Source organism: Ovis canadensis, chromosome 13, assembly GCF_042477335.2.
Source record: "Ovis canadensis isolate MfBH-ARS-UI-01 breed Bighorn chromosome 13, ARS-UI_OviCan_v2, whole genome shotgun sequence".
Classification (NCBI taxonomy): Eukaryota; Metazoa; Chordata; class Mammalia; order Artiodactyla; family Bovidae; genus Ovis; species Ovis canadensis.
Window position 1 is genome coordinate 22,240,604 of NC_091257.1, and position 20,399 is coordinate 22,261,002.

The window sequence follows — 20,399 nt, forward strand, 5'->3', positions numbered from 1 at the left end:
TTTACGAACATCTTTTAACAAAAATTCAAAATAAAGTACCTATTGTGAATGCTCAGCAGCTCTCAGTTCTGTGATGGCACCAATCTTTATAATCAAGTCCATGGTGCCTAAATCTGGCTAACTTTGAAAAGAAATATACCAGCAACAAAACTGGTAGGTGTTGTTGTTTTTTTTTTTTTTTTAGAGTAACATGACACTGTTTACAGAGCTGTTTTGCTCTTTTCCTTTTTCAGTACTGTGCTTATTACTTGCTTTCTAACCAAATACTATTACCAAATTATTTCCAGTTATCAAAATTTGGTAGGAAATTTAAATGGTCTTTTGTTTTCCAAAAGGCTTGAGTAAGAACACATTTGCTGTTGTTGACATCATCATCCTCTGCTATTTAAAAAGCACCAAGTGTCCAAAATAAATGGGATTTCCAGGCTCTAAGAGAAGGCTAGAGCTCTTGTGTAAATAAGAAACCTAGGCCACAGGGAAAAAACCAAGTTGGGTTGTGAATGCACAAAGCTCAACCAAGTCACAGCTCTGTTGCCAAATACCCACTTCCACTCATTCCAATAAGTTCATTTTGCTAATGTGCTGCTGTTCAATTGTTAGTAATTTAATGCAATCACAAGTTTTTCTTTTTTACTTATTTGTAACAGGAGAGGAAGAAGAGGAAAATGACTGAGCTCCCCAGGACAGGACGACCCAGCTTTCTCCAAGACTCCCCTTCAAGAGCAGCACATCAGCCACACCACAGGAAGCAACCTCTGGGCTTCCTGGAAATTGTGATGATATTGTTTCTGACCCTCAACATGCACTAAAAAAACAAATCTGGGTGTTAATTTCAATTTAATAAGCAAATGAGCTATTTATTTTCAAATGATGATTACCTGGGTCAATAAGTAGGCATTTTAACCACCCGCTCTAGCCACAGAAAGAAAATAATGTGTCAAATTCTTACAACTTTCAACAATTCCACCGAGTATAATCTAACCAATCACTCTTCCTATTCTCCTTCCTCTCAGCCTTACAGCACAAGCTTTCTGCATCTTGTTTTAAGTGAGATATATGATTACTTCTTAAGCCTCTTTCAATTCTGCCATCAGCTTCCTAAAGAATATTCCTGAAGGCCCTGAGAAAACCATATTAATTTCTAAAGTGACTGTCAATCTTGTAGTCACTTGCTATCTTTATTCTGTTTTCCTTTGTCCACCCACTCACTTAAATTTATCCTGATTTGTAAAATTCCTATACACTTAAAGATATTCTGGGATTCTATATATGTATCTAAGGTCACTTGGGAAGACTAATCTGACTGATTTTGCAGCTCACTGATCCTCCATGAGATACACTCTAGTTAAAGGAGAAAGAAGATGAAAGGCCTCTGCCTTGCTATTGAAGAGGATCACTCTTCAGTAACTTTGTGTGCTACTGGCGCACAGCTGAAGTGCAAAGCTGTAGGCGGCAGTCCTCTACAGAACTCAACCGTCCAGCTTATCACCAGATCTCGGCTGGAAGACCCCCGTTTCTGGTCCTCTCGCTCTCCCAGCTGTTGAGAGACATGTTTTTCTTACCCTGCCACTGCACATGCTTGAAAGTTGACTCACATCCTCCTACAGCCTTGGCCTACCAGCTTTTTCTTGATATATCTCTAAACACATGAAGACTCCTTGGTTATCTCAAAAAGTTAATGTCTCTGCTTCAAGATGAGTGTCCTCCTTGTCATATCTTTGCTCCCTCTCTTCCCTGTCTCCTCACAGGTCACTCTTTCCACCCACTCTGAAGGCAGACACCTTAAAGGTTTTCACCCTCTGCTTCATCATTCCACAGGTGTTCTCTTTTCTACACAGCCTTCTGGCTGCTGGGGAGACTGCAGTGCAGGAGGTGGGGGGTAGAATAACTGTCAAAATCTTTGCTCTCAGAGTCTGTGCCATGCTTAAGAGAGACAATAATAATAAAGTACAGGATAAAGTGAGTGTCAAGAAGAAACACAAACCACAGTAGGAGGAGTTAAAAATGTACGCAGGGTGGTCAGGAAAGACCTCTTTGAGGAAAGTACACACAAGCAGATCTGGCCTCCGCAGCTGATCATCCATTCTATGGAAGATGCCATAAATTCCCTAAATTCCAAGGACAAGTCCGCAGTCTCAACTTCCCTCTCAAGCTCCAGGCCCACATATCCAACTGACTGTCCTGTCTACAAACACCTCTATGCCGATACAACGGTCAAAATCAACCCCATTCTCTCTTCATGTTCAATGTTCCATGCATGACATTCTTATAATCTCTTGTTGCCCTTGTAAGTCCAAGTCCAAGAGGATCAGAACTCTAGTTACTTCGATGGTTCTTTCACTGCATTTGTCCCATTCAGTCATCCATCAAGAATCTCAAGGATTCTCTCGCCGCGAGTCTCTGGCTCCTGACTCTCCTTTCTATCCACTCGAGCTCTGTTTCTCTGCTTGCCATGACCTTCACATTAGTAGTTTCACCTACAGAGCCTCCCTCCTCCAATCCATCCCACATCCTACTATTGCACTCCATTGCCAAAGCCTTATGTGGCTCTCTCCAGTACAGTAAGTCAAAATTGGGGGCGTTCTTTTTCATTTGTAGTTACACCACTCTCCCTAATATACCCTGTCCACTCGTTAAGTTAGATTACTTGCTGTTCACAAACCCAGTCCAAGAATCTCCCTCCTGAAGGAACCTCATTCATGACACTCCCCTAGATCTACTAGATATGACACCTCTTCCTCTGCTTCTTTTGAACTCTGCTTTTCCTACTTAACGTATTAAGGGTTTAATTATGAAGTTTTCCATAAAACATAAAAAGATACATGTAGCATATTAACAGAACACATTAAATAGAACAAATGTTGATTGATATACCAAACAACTAGAAAAATCCAACATTATTAATACTGTTTAGACTCCCCAGGTCTTCTCTTCCAAAGGAAACCACCATCCTGAATTATTTTTCCATAACTTCTTGCTCTTGTACATAGTTTTACCATGCATGCATGTCTTAATAGTGTCTGGTTTTGCAAAGTTATATTCATGGTGGCAACACTGACTGCAGTCCTTGGCAAACTGCATTTTTAACTAAGTATTATGATTTTAAGGTTCTTTCATAAGGATGTGTGTCTCTGAGATCCATTCATTTTCACTGCGACACAGCATCCTTCTGTTAATGGACACTGGCATGGTTTCCATTTTCTGCTGTCAAAAAAAAAAATCCTATACATATTGCTGTGCATGTCACCCAGGGCATGTGAATATAGGACTAGAATTTCTGGGTTGTGGGACACGCACATGTTCCACTTTTTATAAGACTGATAAATATGTTTCTAAAAATGACTATCTATTGAAAAACAGCAATGTCTAAAACTTTTACTTATTTCATATTTTCTACCTAGTGGCTCTAATACCTAAAGTCTTTGGTGGTCTGGTTAAAGTTTTCGTTGACATACTTTCTCTCATAGTAACTCTCCATCATGTGTGTTTCATTTTAATTTTACCTCTTATTTTGAATTCACAGTTGAGCACTTCTTTGAGACCTGAATAGAAAGAGCACTACTTCAGGAAGGATTTTCATTTACTTCTGTCAAGCCCCTGGAAGCTTCATATAACTAGGAATATCTTAAACAAAGATTCTAACCCATTCATTTGAAAGTTTGATTTTGTCATTAATATTTTGTCCAACATTATTAGATTATTTGCAGTCAAAATTTCTAGGATCTCCACTTGACAAAATTGCCAGGAATGAAGTCCCTATATTTCCTCTACTTTAGTATGAAACTTACATTTCACATTTAAACTGCATCTTACATTTTATTTACTGCACATTTGACTTTTTTCTCCTCTTAGAATGCAAGTTCCTTGACAGTAAGGCTGATCTGTTGTTTTTATCTGTGAATCTTTCACAGTTTTCACAGCAGCCAGCAAAGTATATTCATGGCTTTGAATGAATATTTATTAAACAAAAATATGCCCAAAATTCTGCAGTATAAAAATCTAAGGCCCAACAATTAGTGGTAAATAATGCATTCAAAAAACTAAGATCATGGCATCCAGTCCCATCACTTCATGGCAAATAGATGGGGAAACAGAGGAAACAGTGTCAGACTTTATTTTGGGGGGCTCCAAAATCACTGCAGATGGTGACTGCAGCCATGAAATTAAAAGACACTTACTCCTTGGAAGGAAAGTTATGACCAACCTAGATAGCATATTGAAAAGCAGAGACATTACTTTGCCAACAAAGGTCCACTAGTCAAGGCTATGGTTTTTCCTGTGGTCATGTATGGATGCAAGAGTTGGACTGTGAAGAAAGCTGAGTTCGAAGAATTGATGCTTTTGAACTGTGGTGTTGGAGAAGACTCTTGAGAGTCCCTTGGACTGCAAGGAGATCCAACCAGTCCATTCTGAAGGAGATCAGCCCTGGGATTTCTTTGGAAGGAATGATGCTAAAGCTGAAGCTCCAGCACTTTGGCGAAGAGTTGACTCATTGGAAAAGACTCTGATGCTGGGAAAGATTGGGGGCAGGAGGAAAAGGGGACGACAGAGGATGAGATGGCTGGATGGCATCACTGACTCGATGGATGTGAGTTTGGGTGAACTCCGGGAATTGGTGATGGACAGGGAGGCCTGGTGTGCTACGATTCATGGGGTCACAAAGAGTCGGACATGACTGAGCAACTGAACTGAGCTGAATTGAATGCTTTGGGGATGCCTAATTTATTGTTTTCTTTATTTTACAATTTGGACATGACAGTACAACAGGCTATATATCACAATGTTTATGACAATGAAGGAAAAACATCTTTTTAAATAGATTTCAAAAAATAAGTTCTCTGAGGAAGAAGATTTTAGAGCTTGAAAAGAAGAAACATGCATGAAGAATATGGAGAAAAGTCTTGTAAGAATCCAAAGATGCACTGGTAAAGAGACCAGTATATACTTTAAGTTTTCTAAATTATAAAGAAACTCATGAAATATCATATATGACCTCAGATAAGAAGTTAAAATGTATAATGACAATATACTTTTGCTCCTCCTATGAAAGCTAATGCTTATAAATTATCAAGGTTTTACCTAAGAAGCTGGTCATTAAAAGAAAATATATATCAAATATAATTTCTCGAGGTGGCAGAAAAATCACAAAAGTGGACTCCTTTCAAACCCAGTTATTGATGGCATTCTGGCATTATCATAGGTGACAGCAAGCCTATGATGTCAAAAAGAGTGTAAGCACATTCCCCAAAGGAATAAAATAAAGGAACACAGAGCAAAACCCCTTCTTTAAAAAAAATCATAATACTATACATCACATAGAATTTTTCAGTAATAAGTCACCTAGTCTGTATTTTGATGATATCAACAATTTAGCTTAGAAATTCAGAGAGAAATTTGATTCTTACAGGTTACATTTTATCAATGATCATATTTAGCAGAGAGCCAAACCAACTAAAAAAATGTACTATGACATTACTTAGGGCTTCCCTGATAGCTCAGTCGGTAAAGAATCCACCTGCAATGCAGGAGACTCCAGTTTGATTTCTGGGTTGGGAAGATCTCCTGGAGAAGGGATAGGCTACCCACTCAAGTATCCTTGGGCTTCCCTTGTGGCTCAGCTGGTAAAGAATCCGCCTGCAATGCGGGAGACCTGGGTTTGATACCTGGGTTGGGAAGATCCCCTGGAGAAAGGAAAGGCTACCCACTCCAGTATTCTGGCCTGGAGAATTCCATGAACTGCATAATCCATGGGGTTGCAAAGAGCTGGACACAACTGAGGGACTTTCACTTCACTTCATGACATCACTTGTAGAGAACTGGGCAGGAAGTTATAATGCCACCCTGAAGTTCACATACCACATGTGCAGCCGGAGTTTGCATGAAAAAAGAACAATTCATAAAACCAAGTTTGTTCAAAAACAACCATGAATAGGAAAAGTCACATCCAAACATTGTAAGAGTGTGTGTGTGTGTGTGTGTGTGTGTGTGTGTGTGTAATTTTAAAAAGCACAACTAAAAAGGAAATCTATTTATTTCTTTCCCCTACTTAACTAAGCATTCAGTCTATAATCAACTGGTTAGTATGAAGTATTATTAAGGCACTATTTTTACAGCACCTTTTTTATGGGAGTATGTTATACAAACAGTGGTTTTTTGAAAAGGGGCACAAATTGGTTATTCTCTTTTATGCTTCCTATATTAAGTCAGACCAAAGCTCTGGATCTTTGCATTAAAGGTAACGTAAGTGGAAACAAAAACATTTAAATATTCAAAATGTCTTTTGATTTTACTCTATTCATTCTATCACAGTAAAGTTTTATTTATCAAAAATCAATTTTCAAAGAACCCTACATTTAAAATAATTTCAGAGGTTTCACATTGCAAAAAACAAGGGGGTGGAGAATCTTTTAATAAGTTACTGATTACTTTAGAAAAAATACATAAAAACAAATTATTTAATCATAGTATAAAATACTTTTTTAAAAAATTCCTTATTATTGTGGAGGGTCACAGATATCAAACATACCACTACTCAAAAAGACAGGGTTATTTTAAAATTCTGCACAGATGATTATTACCATGTCATTTTAGAATATTTTATTTAAGGCACTTTTACCATTAATAAAAATTAAATGTCAACTGAAAGAAAATCATCCAAACAGTACAACAGAAAAGTGGTCTAAAGTTGTGAGCAGATAATTCATAGACTAACATAAAAGGCCAAGCTATATTTGAAAATTTACTCATCAGAAAAGAGATAAATTAAAACTGGAAACCATGTTTTTAATCCATGATTTTAGGGAAAAAAAATTTTTTAATGTGATAATAACCATTGGGAAAAGAGTATGGAGGAGATGTCCAGTTTCTGGTCTAATATATACAGAGCTTAGAGGCCATCACTCTACACTGACAAGTAAAAAGCTGAACAAACTGAAAAACCAACAGCTCTTCTTAGATCCATCAGAAGAGTGAGGTCACACGATGAACAACTACCTCTACAATTGGATAAACAGTCGCATAGAAAGAACCACGGACTAGGGCAGCCCCATGAGCACAAAGGGCCACAGAAACCAGTGCCTGGGTAGGGAGATCTGAACTGTGACTGAAGGCCTACTGGGGGCTTAGAGAAATGTGTCCTGAGCATTATATAGGGTACTCCTATGTACATGCTGTCATGAGAATCTCTAGATATATTGTTTATGAAAAAAACTTTTTTAAGAGAAAACAAAGGAAGCAAGAAAGGAAGAGTATCACAATGCCTTTCCACAGAACCAAGTGGTGTCAAGCTTGCCACAAACATCACTAGAGAGGATTTTGACCAAATCACCTTGGACAGAAACTTGCAACCCACCTATAATGGTTTCAGTTTATAGCTTCAACTAAAGACTTAAATTGACTTCCACGCACACAGTTTAGGTTGGTTGGTGAACAAACCAGGAACCAAACAGATATTTGGACCTAGGAAGGACTTTGGGGACCATTGAGCTAGACCCCTCTTTTACACATGAGGAAACTAAGGACAAAGAGACTTATTTTAAAACAAACAACTAATTTCATAAAACAGTTAAGAACCTGACCCCCTTGCTTCTCATCCAGGCTTCTGGATATATATAACAATTTACTTTGTTATAACATTTCGTAAATATCATCTATGCCTCTTGAAAATTCTCAAGTGGTCCCAGAAATTTTTTATTTTCCAATCCCATTTCCAACTCCAAATAAACTGATTAAAATTCATATTAAAATATGATTACACCTCATATTTACAAGTGTAATCTAGTAGAGAATTCATATAATTTAGCATGGTGGAGGAATTTAGAAATTGTCTCTTGTTTAACTTTTTCTTCCCCTATAAGAAAACAAAACAGAACTTAAGTAACTTGCTAGATCCAGTGAGTCAGACACACAGTTAAGAGCAGAACCCAGCTGTCCTAACTCTAGGAATAGTCTTCTGTATTCCACATTATGTTTTACTTATAAAAGGAAGGGGCAGCATGATCTTGCAAAACAAACACCCACTAACTAACCAGCTGAGCTTGGGCAAGTCACCAAACTCTTGTAAAATAGGTGCTTCAAGGATTTAGTGAGCACAGGTGATAAACTGAGCTCTAAAGTTTCTTACTCCTTTCCAAGAGTCTGGAATTTTTAAGATGGAGTTCAATAGGCATGAGGTCATGGGATGAAATGGGAAAACAGAGTACTGCAACCTAACTCTCTGAGTAGTTTCAAAAGTTATACAAAAGGTGAGGGTAACAAAGTATCAGAAGAGAAAGGAGGGGAGCTCAAACCTGGAGATGGACAACTAGCTAGTGAATCTGTGGTTTCAGATGCAGTAAAGGGCTTCAGGTCACTCTCAACAGGGAGAAAATTGACATGCGCCATAACCACAGGGTTTCCAGGATGTGAACTTCTCCTAAGGGCTGACTTTTCACCTCTTACCACTCCTTCCCATTGTTCTGAGAACACATCTGGTATAGCTGGACAACTAATAGCAAATTACATAAATTATATATGTTGTTAAGGCCAAGATTTGGTTTTCTTTAAACCCAGCATTCCATGATGGTAACCGTTAGAGCAAAAGAACAAAAAGACGAGTCTGATGCTGATACATTTGAGGATGGAGTAACATGAATATCATCAACCTTTTTCTGAAAAATAAGGCAGACCTCAAAGGCCGTTGCTAACACATTCCTCAGCTCACAATTTGTTATCAGATGATTCTTACCAGCATGCATGTAGTTCATACCAATATTTACATTTTCATAACCTCAGGTCATATGACTGGAAGAAAGCACCTGTTACAAAATCTCTTCATATTGAATTTTTTTCCCTATAGTTATTCACTCTCTTCTTCCTTCAGATAAATCCAATTCTTTTTTGCCTATAATCTGTTTTTCTTTCTCTCTCTACCCTAAAATCTTCCCTAAAAGGGCATGATACTTACTAAGGGCTGAGTGACAATGCTTATAAATCTGAGGAAGTAATTCAGTTTTATCCCCATCCCTGGAACCCCTCATCTAGTCCATCAGTTGCATGCTTATATTATAAAACTTATATTTGGTCCTTTGAATGGACTTTCATAAATTCTAAGCGGAGATCGCTTTGAGATGAAAAGTGTTTTGAGTAGGTAAAGCCTAAATTCTGACAAGATAGCTCGGGGCAACCCTTGCTAGCCAGACCCACACCAGCACCCTAAAGGCAGGGCTGGGGAAGGGGTGTGACTAGGCACTGGACACTGTGGGCAAACTGGAAAAAAAGCCCTGAACCCTGGCCGATCCAGCCCTGCTGCCCGTTGGGAGCATGTTGCTCCACGTAAGAGTTATGTAGATGCCGAGCCCTCACCATGCCAACCCCACGGTCATATCTCTGTCTCTGTGCCCACATTCCCATCTTTCCCTCTTTTCTGGCTTCCTGGGGCCAGTTCTAGGAGTCTGCCATCAGTGAGTCCTTTCAGGATGATTTTTTTTCCTAGACACTTGTCGGTATTGTCCCCACCATATAATTCGCACCTCATATTATCCTCTTAATTCTCTACTTGGAGATACCCTCCAGATTAAACCCTGTGCTAGTCTTTCCCTAGTTTATGAGTTCATGGCTTCTTACTCTAACTTGTTTTTAACATTTTATATAAAGCGTAGAAGAACTATGGTTTATATTTCTTATACAATTTCATAAGCCTTTAATAGAGGTAAGTTCAATGTTAAAAAGATGGGGAAATCCAGAGCCAAATAGTTCTAATCAAAAGTAACAGTTATCTATAGGGAAATTGGTAGGCTATAGAAAATCTTTCCACAGATTAGACAAAGGCATCCCTTCTTCCAACCAGATGTAGCTACACAATGGCAAATGGAGCCAGGCTAATCTTCAACTCAACCCTAGACAACTATAAAAAGAGTGAAATTGCATCACAGAAAAGATTTCAAGGGAGGTAGTCCTTTGAATTTTGTTTTAGTAGAATTTTATTCTATTGTGTATCATTCTAATCTTGGACAACGTTTCACAACTTGGACATTCCATTGGTTAGATGGTAAATTTTATACAGTAGTAGCTATTTTGATGAAATTTCTTTTAACACCAATGTGAATTGAGTGTCTAAGTCCATGCTAGGCCCTGGACTTCAGTCTAGCAATACAAACATGATACCTGACTCATGAAGCTTACAGCTCAGCAAAACAATCTCTGTTTAGAAGGAAATTACATTTTTTTGACATTATACTTACTGATGAACTTGTTTTGCATAGTCTCCAGCAGAGCCTGGTGGGCATCTTCAGCTTGTAGAGCGTGTGAACATTCTCTAGCCAGTATGGTGCGCACGAGATGCTCCCCACACCCTAGAAATCCAAGGAAACCAAGAACGGTTAAGCAAAGGCAGTACTAAATATCCTTCTTGTCTTAGTAGCACTAAGATGCCCATATGCACCACTGAAGAAGTAGTTATGTTGGAAAATAATTCATTGATGGATGAAATGATTTCTATGTGTAATCTGTTTAGTAACTTTAGTAATGAGATTTGGCAGAAACTAAAGAAACATAGAACTGTCTAATCTTGAAAGGAAATGAAGAAAATAAAAATAATTCCCCTTTCTCATATAAATTATTCCCATAAGACAGGAATTTAGATTTTCTACCTAGGGACTGTTAAGGGTTCTGTTTCATTTTCTTTGCTGAATAATCACAGAAAAATGTTGTATAATTTCCACACAGTAGGTTCTCACTGGTTATCTATTTCATATGTAGTAGTATGTATATTTTAATCAAAAGTTCTAAAGTTCACGAAATTTAAACCAGTACAAACTGATGTAACACGGTTATGTTTGGCTAGTATGTACTCTAACAGACATTAGGCAATAAATCTACTGTGAAAATATAATCTGCAATTTTTAAAATAGTTCCATTCATTTCAGAAGTTTTCTTTCTATATGTAGACCTCTTCTCCTCTCCCTCCTCCCTGTGTCCCCATATACACATGCACATATGCATATACACGTGTGTATATTATGTATACACGTACATTACACACTCATCGTCAAAAATACAAACTGTTCAAAACCTGTCAATGCTTTTCTTTTTAAATCACTTATATTTTGTCAGAAATCTTTGTTGTTGTTCAGTCATTGTGTCCAACTCTTGGCGACCCCATGGACTGCAGCACGCCAGCCTCCTCTGTCCTTCACTATCTCCCAGAATTTACTCAGATTCATGTCCATTGAGCTAGTGATGCTTTCTAACTATCTCATCCTCTGCCGCCCCCTTCTCATTTTGCCTTCCATCTTTCCCAGCATCAGGGTCTTTTCCAATAAGTCAGCTGTTTGCATCAGGAGGCCAAAGTACTGGAGTTTTAGTCTGACTGCCAGAAATACCTTTCCCATATTTTTTGGTAAAGTAAATGTAAATCTCTTTCAAGATCTCAATATCTCTTTGAGAGTATCTATACTGAAGACCTTCATCTAGGTATGCAACTTAATATATGACTTGTGGATAGGATTATGGTGATCCCTATTTTGTTAAAGCTTTGCACTATTATTTTTATAACTGAGGAAAAATTAAAATAAAGCTAATAGAAAAGAAACCATTTTTGACACTTATTAAAGCTCCATAAAATTTAATTCCCTTTGTATACATATTTGATGTTGACTAGTGAAATGTTATACTTTAGAACAATAATAATTATTAGGAAATTGGCATATTATAAGCTATATGGGTGTTCAGAAGGTTATGTACACATGACTCAAGTCAAACAGCTAAACCACATGAAGTTAACATTACATCAAAAATATACAGTATGTGGCAGAGAAACTCTTTCCTCTGTTGTTATACAGGAATATATAGGGGTTTTCCAAGAAACTTAACATTATGCCTTCTTTTCTGACATATATCACCTTTAACATAAGAGCCTTGACACCAAAAGCTTGTTCTCCTGCACGTTCCAATCAAAGAAACTCTGACTTCTGTGGTTTTATGCACAGATTTCTAAGGTTTCTTATAACATGCTACCATACAGCTGAGGGCTTCCCTGGTGGCTCAGCTGGTAAAGAATCTGCCTGCAATGTGGGAAACCTGGGTTCAATCCCTGGGTTGAGAAGATCCCCTGGAGAAGGGAATGGCTACACACTCCAGTATTCTGGCCTGCAGGATTCTGTCCATGGGTCACAAAGAGTCAGACACGACTGAGCAACTTTCACATTCATACAGCTGAAGTGTGATTCAGAGCCTAATAGGTCCATTCTTTATTCATTAATATTAGAAATAAATCTTTCAATACATCTTCCTTTTGTTCTTAATAATGCAAGCAAGAGTGTATTTATTTCCTCAGATTTTAGCAGAAAACATGGGTTATACACAGAATGAAGACCTAACAACAAACCAAGAGGAAACGGGATAAATAACAAATTCTAAAAGAGCTTAAAATGGCACACACTTACTTAGCATCAATAAGAAAGACAGCTAAATGAACTGAAACAAACAGTGAATTCACAGCTTATGTTTTAAAAAAACACCTTTGAAGATGCTGTGGAACCAATTAACTATTCTGAAATGAATAAATGAAAGAAAACAATCAAGCATTTCTCTGGCGTTCCTATAGGAACTCCATAGCAGGGTAGTCAGAATGTTTATAAAGGATAATTCTCTCCACAGCACTATCCTGGCTAATAAATGAAGAAGAAGTTAACAAAATTAGAATAAAATCATTTGTAATCCATAATGTAATAATGGATATAAGCAACAATCACCAATGGCTGCTAATATCACAAAAAGATATAATCAGATATATGTCCCTTGATAAAATTACACATTTATAGTCTTCCCCACGACAAAAAAATTACACCTCAACCTGATCAACTGCAGATGGTGATTGCAGCCATGAAATTAAAAGACACTTACTCCTTGGAAGAAAAGTTATGACCAACCTAGGTAGCATATTCAAAAGCAGAGACTTACTTTGCCAACTAAGTTCCGTCTAGTCAAGGCTATGGTTTTTCCAGTGGTCATGTATGGATGTGAGAGTTGGACTGTGAAGAAGGCTGAGTGCCAAAGAATTGATGCTTTTGAACTGTGGTGTTGGAGAAGACTCTTGAGAGTCCCTTGGACTGCAAGGAGATCCAACCAGTCCATTCTGAAGGAGATCAGTCCTGGGTGTTCTTTGGAAGTAATGATGCTAAAGCTGAAACTCCAGTATTTTGGCCACCTCAGGCGAAGAGTTGACTCATTGGAAAAGACTTTGATGTTGGGAGGGATTGAGGGCAGGAGGAGAAGGGGGCGACCGAGGATGAGATGGCTGGATGGCATCACCGACTTGATGGACATGAGTTTAAGTGAACTCCAGGAGTTGGTGATGGACAGGGAGGCCTGGCGTGCTGTGATTCATGGGGTCGCAAAGAGTTGGACATGACTGAGCAACTGAACTGAACTGAACTGAACCTGATCAAGGCTCTAAATTCAATTATTAATTTCAAGGAAAAAAAAAAAACATCTGCAAGACCTACAGCTAACTTCATATTTAGTTGTGAAACACTGAACTGTTTCTCCCTAATATCAGGTTCTATGAAGACCTACAAGACCTTTTAGAACTAACACCCAAAAAAGATGTCCTTTTCATTATAGGGGACTGGAATGCAAAAGTAGGAAGTCAAGAAACACCTGGGGTAACAGGCAAATTTGGCCTTGGAATACGGAATGAAGCAGGGCAAAGGCTAATAGTGTTTTGCCAAGCAAATGCACTGGTCATAGCAAACACCCTCTTCCAATAACACAAGAGAACACTCTACATATGGACATCACCAGATGGTCAACACTGAAATCAAACTGATTATATTCTTTGCAGCCAAAGATGGAGAAGCCCTATACAGTCAGCAAAAACAAGACCAGGAGCTGACTGTAGCTCAGATCATGAACTCCTTATTGTCAAATTCAGACTTAAACTGAAGAAAGTAGGGAAAACCACTAGACCATTCAGGTATGACCTAAATCAAATCCCTTATGATTAGACAGTAGAAGTGAGAAATAGATTTAACAGACTAAATCTGATAGACAGAGTGCCTGATGAACTATGGATGGAGGTTCGTGACATTGTACAGGAGACAGGGATCAAGACCATCCCCATGGAAAAGAAATGCCAAAAAGCAAACTGGCTGTCTAAGGTGGCTTCACAAATAGCTGTGAAAAGAAGAGAAGTGAAAAGCAAAGGAAAAACGGAAAGATATAAGTATCTGAATGCATAGTTCCAAAGAATAGCAAGGACAGATAAGAAAGCCTTCCTCAGTGATCAGTGCAAAGAAATAGAGGAAAACAACAGAAAGGCAAAGACTAGAAATCTTTTCAAGAAAATGAGAGATACCAAGGGAACATTTCATGCAAAGATGGGCTCGATAAAGGACAGAAATGGTATGGACGTAACAGAAGCAGAAGATACTAAGCAGAGGTGGCAAGAATACACAGAAGAACTGTACAAAAAAGATCTTCATGACCAAGATAATCACAATGGTGTGATCACTCACCTAGAGCCAGACATCCTGGAATGTGAAGTTAAGTGGGCCTTAGGAAGCATCACTATGAACAAAGCTAGTAGAGGTGATGGAATTCCAGTAGAGCTATTTCAAATTCTGAAAGATGATGCTGTGAAAGTGCTGCACTCAATATGCCAGCAGTGGCCACAGGACTGGAAAAGGTCAGTTTTCATTCCGATTCTAAAGAAAGGCAATGCCAAAGAATGCTCAAACTACCGCACAATTGCACTCATCTCACATTCTAGTAAAGTAATGCTCAAAATTCTTGAAGCAAGGCTTCAGCAATACGTGAACCATGAACTTCCAGATGTTCAAGCTGGTTTTAGAAAAGGCAGAGGAACCAGAGATCAAATTGCCGACATCCGCTGGATCATCGAAAAAGCAAGAGAGTTCCAGAAAAATATCTATTTCTGCTTTATTGACTACGCCACAGCCTTTGACTATGTGGATCACAATGAACTGTGGAAAATTCCGAAAGAGATGGGAATACCACACCACCTGACCTGCCTCTTGAGAAACCTATATGCAGGTCAGGAAGCAAGAGTTAGAACTGGACATGGAACAACAGACTGGTTCCAAATAGGAAAAGGAGTACGTCAAGGCTGTATATTGTCACCCTGCTTATGTAACTTATATGCAGAGTACATCATGAGAAATGCTGGGCTGGAAGAAGCACAAACTGGAATCAAGATTGCCGGGAGAAATATCAAGAACCTCAGATATGCAGATGACACCACCCTTATGGTAGAAAGTGAAGAGGAACTAAAAAGCCTCTTGATGAAAGTGAAAGTGGAGAGTGAAAAAGCTGGTTTTTAAACCTCAACATTCAGAAAATGAAGATCATGGCATCCAGTCCCATCACTTCATGGGAACTAGATGGGGAAACAGTGGAAACAGTGTCAGACTTTATTTTGGGGGGCTCCAAAATCACTGCAGATGGTGACTGCAGCCATGAAATTAAAAGACATTTACTCCTTGGAAGGAAAGCTATGACCAACCTAGATAGCATATTCAAAAGCAGATACATTACTTTGCCAACTAAGGTCTGGCTAGTCAAGGCTATGGTTTTTCCAGTGGTCATGTATGGATGTGAGAGTTGGACTGTGAAGAAATCTGAGTGCTGAAGAATTGATGCTTTTGAACTGTGGTGTTCGAGAAGACTCTTGAGAGTCCCTTGGACTGCAAGGAGATGTAACCAGTCCATCCTAAAGGAGATCAGTCATGGATGTTCATTGGAAGGACTGATATTGAAGCTGAAACTCCAGTACTTCGGCCACCTGACGCGAAGAGTTGACTTATTGGAAAAGACTCTGATGTTGGGAAGGATTGGGGGCAGGAGGAGAAGGGGACGACAGAGGATGAGATGGCTGGATGGCATCACCAACTCGGTGCACATGAGGTTGAGTGAACTCCGGGAGTTGGTGATGGACAGGGAGGCCTGGCATGCTGCAATTCATGGGGTTGCAAGGATTCGGACACGACTGAGCGACTGAACTGAACTGAACTGAATATCAGGAAAAAGGCAATGATGTCTGCTTTTATCACTTTCATTTAACAATACACTGGAGGTTCGATCCATTGCACTCAGTCAAAATGAAACAGAAAGCATAAAGATCAGAAAGGGAAGGTAAAACTGCTTCTTCTGTAGATGATATAATTGTTTACACAGAAAATCCCAAAGGAATCTACCAAACCACCACTAGTGTTATCTCTCCAGATTCTTCCTATCTAGCTAGGAGTCTAAGGCAAATGTTGGCAGCCGACTCCTGTCTGGTACTTATCAGTCCCCAAAATATGAACTTGATTTCCACTTCTTCCCCATCCATGCACACAACAGATTGCTACTGAGCACCTACTTGGTGCTACTGCCAGAGCACACAGCAGTAGGCAGAGGCGCTGCTACTGTTTTCAGATCTGCCCATAGGTGCTGGACTCTAGACTGTCTACTGAATACTCAGTGAATGGCCACCCTAGCCAGTCCAGATGCCTGTGCCTCGACTGTGTGTTTTCCAGACCAACCCTGGGGATCTGGATGGAAACCCTGGATGCAGGAGGCCCCTGGACATCCCCACAGCCCACCAAGAGCCAGTCTCCATGGCCAGGTCTCTCCCATTAATCCCAACTTTTAGACCACTTCCAGTTCACTCTTCACTCTATTCTGGAGACTCCCACACTCAAAGACATCAGAATTATAACACATTTCCTCTCTCCTGGGGATCCTCAGCCTTTAACAACCCACACTAAAGATGAATGGGGTTGCAAAGAGTCGGACATGATTGAGCGATTGAACTGAACTGAAACATTTTAGGCTTTGAAGGCTATGTATGATTTCTGTTAAATACTGTTTTATTTTTGTTAACAACCCTTTTAAAAATTAAATATCATTCTTTGCTCATTGGGCCTGCAAATACAGGCCATGGCCAGATTTGGCCCACTGATCTTAGTTTGACAAGCTTCATAATGGAAAAACCTGTAATACAAAGATGGAAAAGGAGATCAAAAAAAAAAACAAAACAGGGCAATCTGGGAGCCAGGGATTGGGAGAGGTGAGCAGATTTTCCAATGAATCAAATGAAACTTTACAGATTAAAAAAAAAACTGTTTAAAACTCAATGCAAGAGAGAATTAGAACATACACTGATGGGAAAAAACTTCAAAGCAGCCTAGAATGATAAAGAGAAGGAAAATGAGTTAACAAGCCTGAAATGTAAAATGAGAAAATCCAACATATTAATAGGCATTTTGAAAGAGAAGAGGAAAAAATGAGGAAAGGGCATTAATATTTGAAAAATAATAAATAAGAAATTCAAGAATTTACATTATAAGGAAATCCTTGAATCGAAGATACATACAGAGTTCCAAAGAAGATGAATAAAAACAAATCTATCATTAGTATACTATAGTGAAACTCTGGACCAAAGACAAAGAGAAAATATTAAAAACTAATCAAAGAAAATTAGCTCAGTTGGTAAAGAATCTGCCTGCAATGCAGGAGACCCCAGTTCAGTTCCTCAGTCAGGAAGATATGCTGGAGAAGGGATAGGCTACCCACTCCAATATTCTTGGGCTTCCCTTGTGGCTCAGCTGGTAAAGAATCTGCCTGCAATGCGGGAGACCTGGGTTTAATCCCTGGGTTGGCAAGATCCCCTGGAGAAGGGAAAGGCTACCCACTCCAGTATTCCAGCCTGAAGAACATAGTCCATGGGGTCGCAAAGAGTCAGACACAATTGAGCAACTCTCACTTTCACTTTCAATCAAAGAAAAAAGAAGATCTATAAAAAATTTTTAACTTAACAGGTAAATTACATATTCCCAAGCAACAGAAGAGGCCAGAAGAATAATATCTTAAAGCTAAAGATGATAAGGCAGTAAACAAAACAACTTGTCAACCTAGAATTAGTTACACTATCATTCAAGACTAAGGATCAACACAATTTCAAATTGACAAACTCATTCCTTTGAGATTTAAGCTCCCAGCTTACTTCTACTCTGCCCGACAGCACACTTCTCATTATTCTTTCTGATTTTAGCATCTATCTAGATAAGTCTCTCAATATCTTAGCTTCTGGATTTTCTGATATCCTCTCTTCAGGTTAACCACACTATCATATGGTCACTCCTATGACAATGCCATAATCAGTAATATTAACTCCTCCACAGTCTCAGTTGCAATCACCCCACCCCCCCTATTTTTCCAACTCATCTCTTGACCACTATAATTGCAACATTCCCTCCACTTCACCAAAAAGTGCCATTCCATTAATTCCGCGGCTTTATAACTATTCCTCACTGCTCTCAGATACTCACCCCCACCTTATCCAACTAAAATCCCATGCTTCATTAATGTGTATCTATTCTCTTACTCCTGAAAGTCTTTAAGTCTCACTCACGCATCAAACTTAACTGACAAAAACCTACGCTGGAGTATCAGCCAGAATAACTACACGAGGCTGCAAAAACAAACCACCCCCACATCTCAGTAGCTTAACAACAAAAATATTTGTCATTAATGTTGTAAGTTATACCTGGGTCACCAGAGAGTGTGCTTCAGATAATCACCCGGGAACAAACCCAGGCTGATGGAGGCTCCATCATCTATAACTGCACCTCCTGGATCATATTCCCACCAGGAGAATGAGAGGGCTACTAAAGGCCATCTTACAGCTTTAGCCTGGAGGTCACACATATCATTTCCACTCTAGTCCACTGGCCAGAAATAGCCACAACGTCTCAGGAATTGCAACAGGGCTGTGAAATACAGAGGAGCATATGGATGGGTATTCAGGAAGTGCTACATTAAATGTCTCTGGGACATCGGAGTAAACCCAACTTCCCATGCACAGCTAAACAAGACACAGCCCTCATCCTGTGACCATGGGGTGACAGTCGTGAGCAAGAAGGCCCACCCGCTGAGAAAGGTGGGAGAGAAAAGACAGCCCCAGGCACCACACAGCATTGCTGAGTAATCCAGTCAGCCCTGGCTCCTCTGAGGCTTTGTGTTATGTGGATTTAATACAGAAGCAAAAAAAAAAAAAAAAGCAAACTGTTTAAACCTCTATAATTGAGTTCTCTTCTTTAAGCCCAAATTCATTCTTCTTTTTTTTTTTCTTTATTTTGGTTTTATATATAAATATATAACATGAAATTTACCATTTAATCATTTTTTAAGTGTAGAATTCAGTGGCATTCTTATTCAGACTGTATAACTATCACAACCATCCATCTCCAGCACTTTTCCATCTTCCAAACTAAAACTCTGCACCCATTCAACAACCCCTCATCTCCCACTTCTCCCCAACCCTGGCAACCACCATTCTACTTTCCATTTCTATGAATTTGACTACTCTAGGTATCTCACGTAAGTGGAATCATACACTTTTGTCCTTTTCTGACTGATTTAGTTTGCTTAATATAATGTCCCCAAGGCTCATTTCTTACTGAAACAGGTTTCAGAATTACCTTCCTTTTCAAGGCTGAATAACATTCCACCATATGCACATACCACATTTGGCTTAGCTGTTCATCTGCCAATGGACATTCGGGATCAAACGCACTCAATCTACATAGAGAGCCATTTACTGGGGAAAGAAAATGGCTTGGCAAACTTTGCACCAAAAGAAGACCACTTCTTTCACCCAATTATACAACTTTGCATTGAGTCAAATACAATTTCTGATAAGTTTATACAGATGTATTTATCAGACATCATTAGAAGACATGAAAAAAAGCTATTTATTAACTGAGCTATTTTGGAAAATTCATGATACATTTAATTTCTACCATCAACCAAATTTTTTAATTTGCTTGAATAAATATGAGTAATTTGATTAAAATAAATCCTCATGGTGCCTGAAAATGGAGTCTTAAGAGCCCCTTTTATCTGTGTAAAGGATGAGCCACGTGAAACCACTTCCAGGAAGCCATTGTTAGAGTGCTTATGTGTGGGTTTGCTTGGAATCTAGAAGAATTAATGAAGTATTTTTATTTTTCCCTCATCTTGACACTTCCATCAATGTCATCATTTCTCTCGCTAACACTGGCCAAGTTACAAAAGAGCTTCTCTGTATCTTTACTAAAGGAGAGACCTGAGAACTGTGGTCTTGTTCAGAGACCTTCTGCATTCCATGTGCCCAATTCTCTCATGCTCTCCCTCTCCCTCTGTCTCTCTCAGCCACACACACACCCCTACCTTAGGGCCACAAGTTCCTGAAAAGTAGGAGGTCAGTATTTTTCTATTCTACTGTCAGACTGATGTCTGAATCCAGATGAATGAGTCTGGGACTCTTCACTTAAACCTGTTTCCTCAACAGTAAAAATGGAAGATAGGAGTCGTAACTACCTCACAAGAACAAAATGAGACCATACACATAGAACATTTAGTGTGAGGCTGGGCAC

The 20,399-nt window shown here is 39.0% G+C and overlaps 1 protein-coding gene across 4 annotated transcripts in view; it reads right to left on the reverse strand.

Moving 5' to 3' along the window:
* Positions 1-20,399, reverse strand: part of TASP1 (taspase 1) — a 266,211-nt gene that overhangs the window by 88,585 nt on the left and 157,227 nt on the right. For all 4 annotated transcript variants that reach the window (XR_011248057.1, XR_011248058.1, XM_069547121.1 and 1 more), the window contains one exon: positions 10,221-10,331. Coding sequence is in view for 2 of the 4 variants with exons in the window: in XM_069547121.1 (XP_069403222.1) it covers positions 10,221-10,331 (111 nt within the window). In the remaining 2 variants the exon portion in view is untranslated. The remainder of the gene's footprint in view (positions 1-10,220; positions 10,332-20,399) is intronic.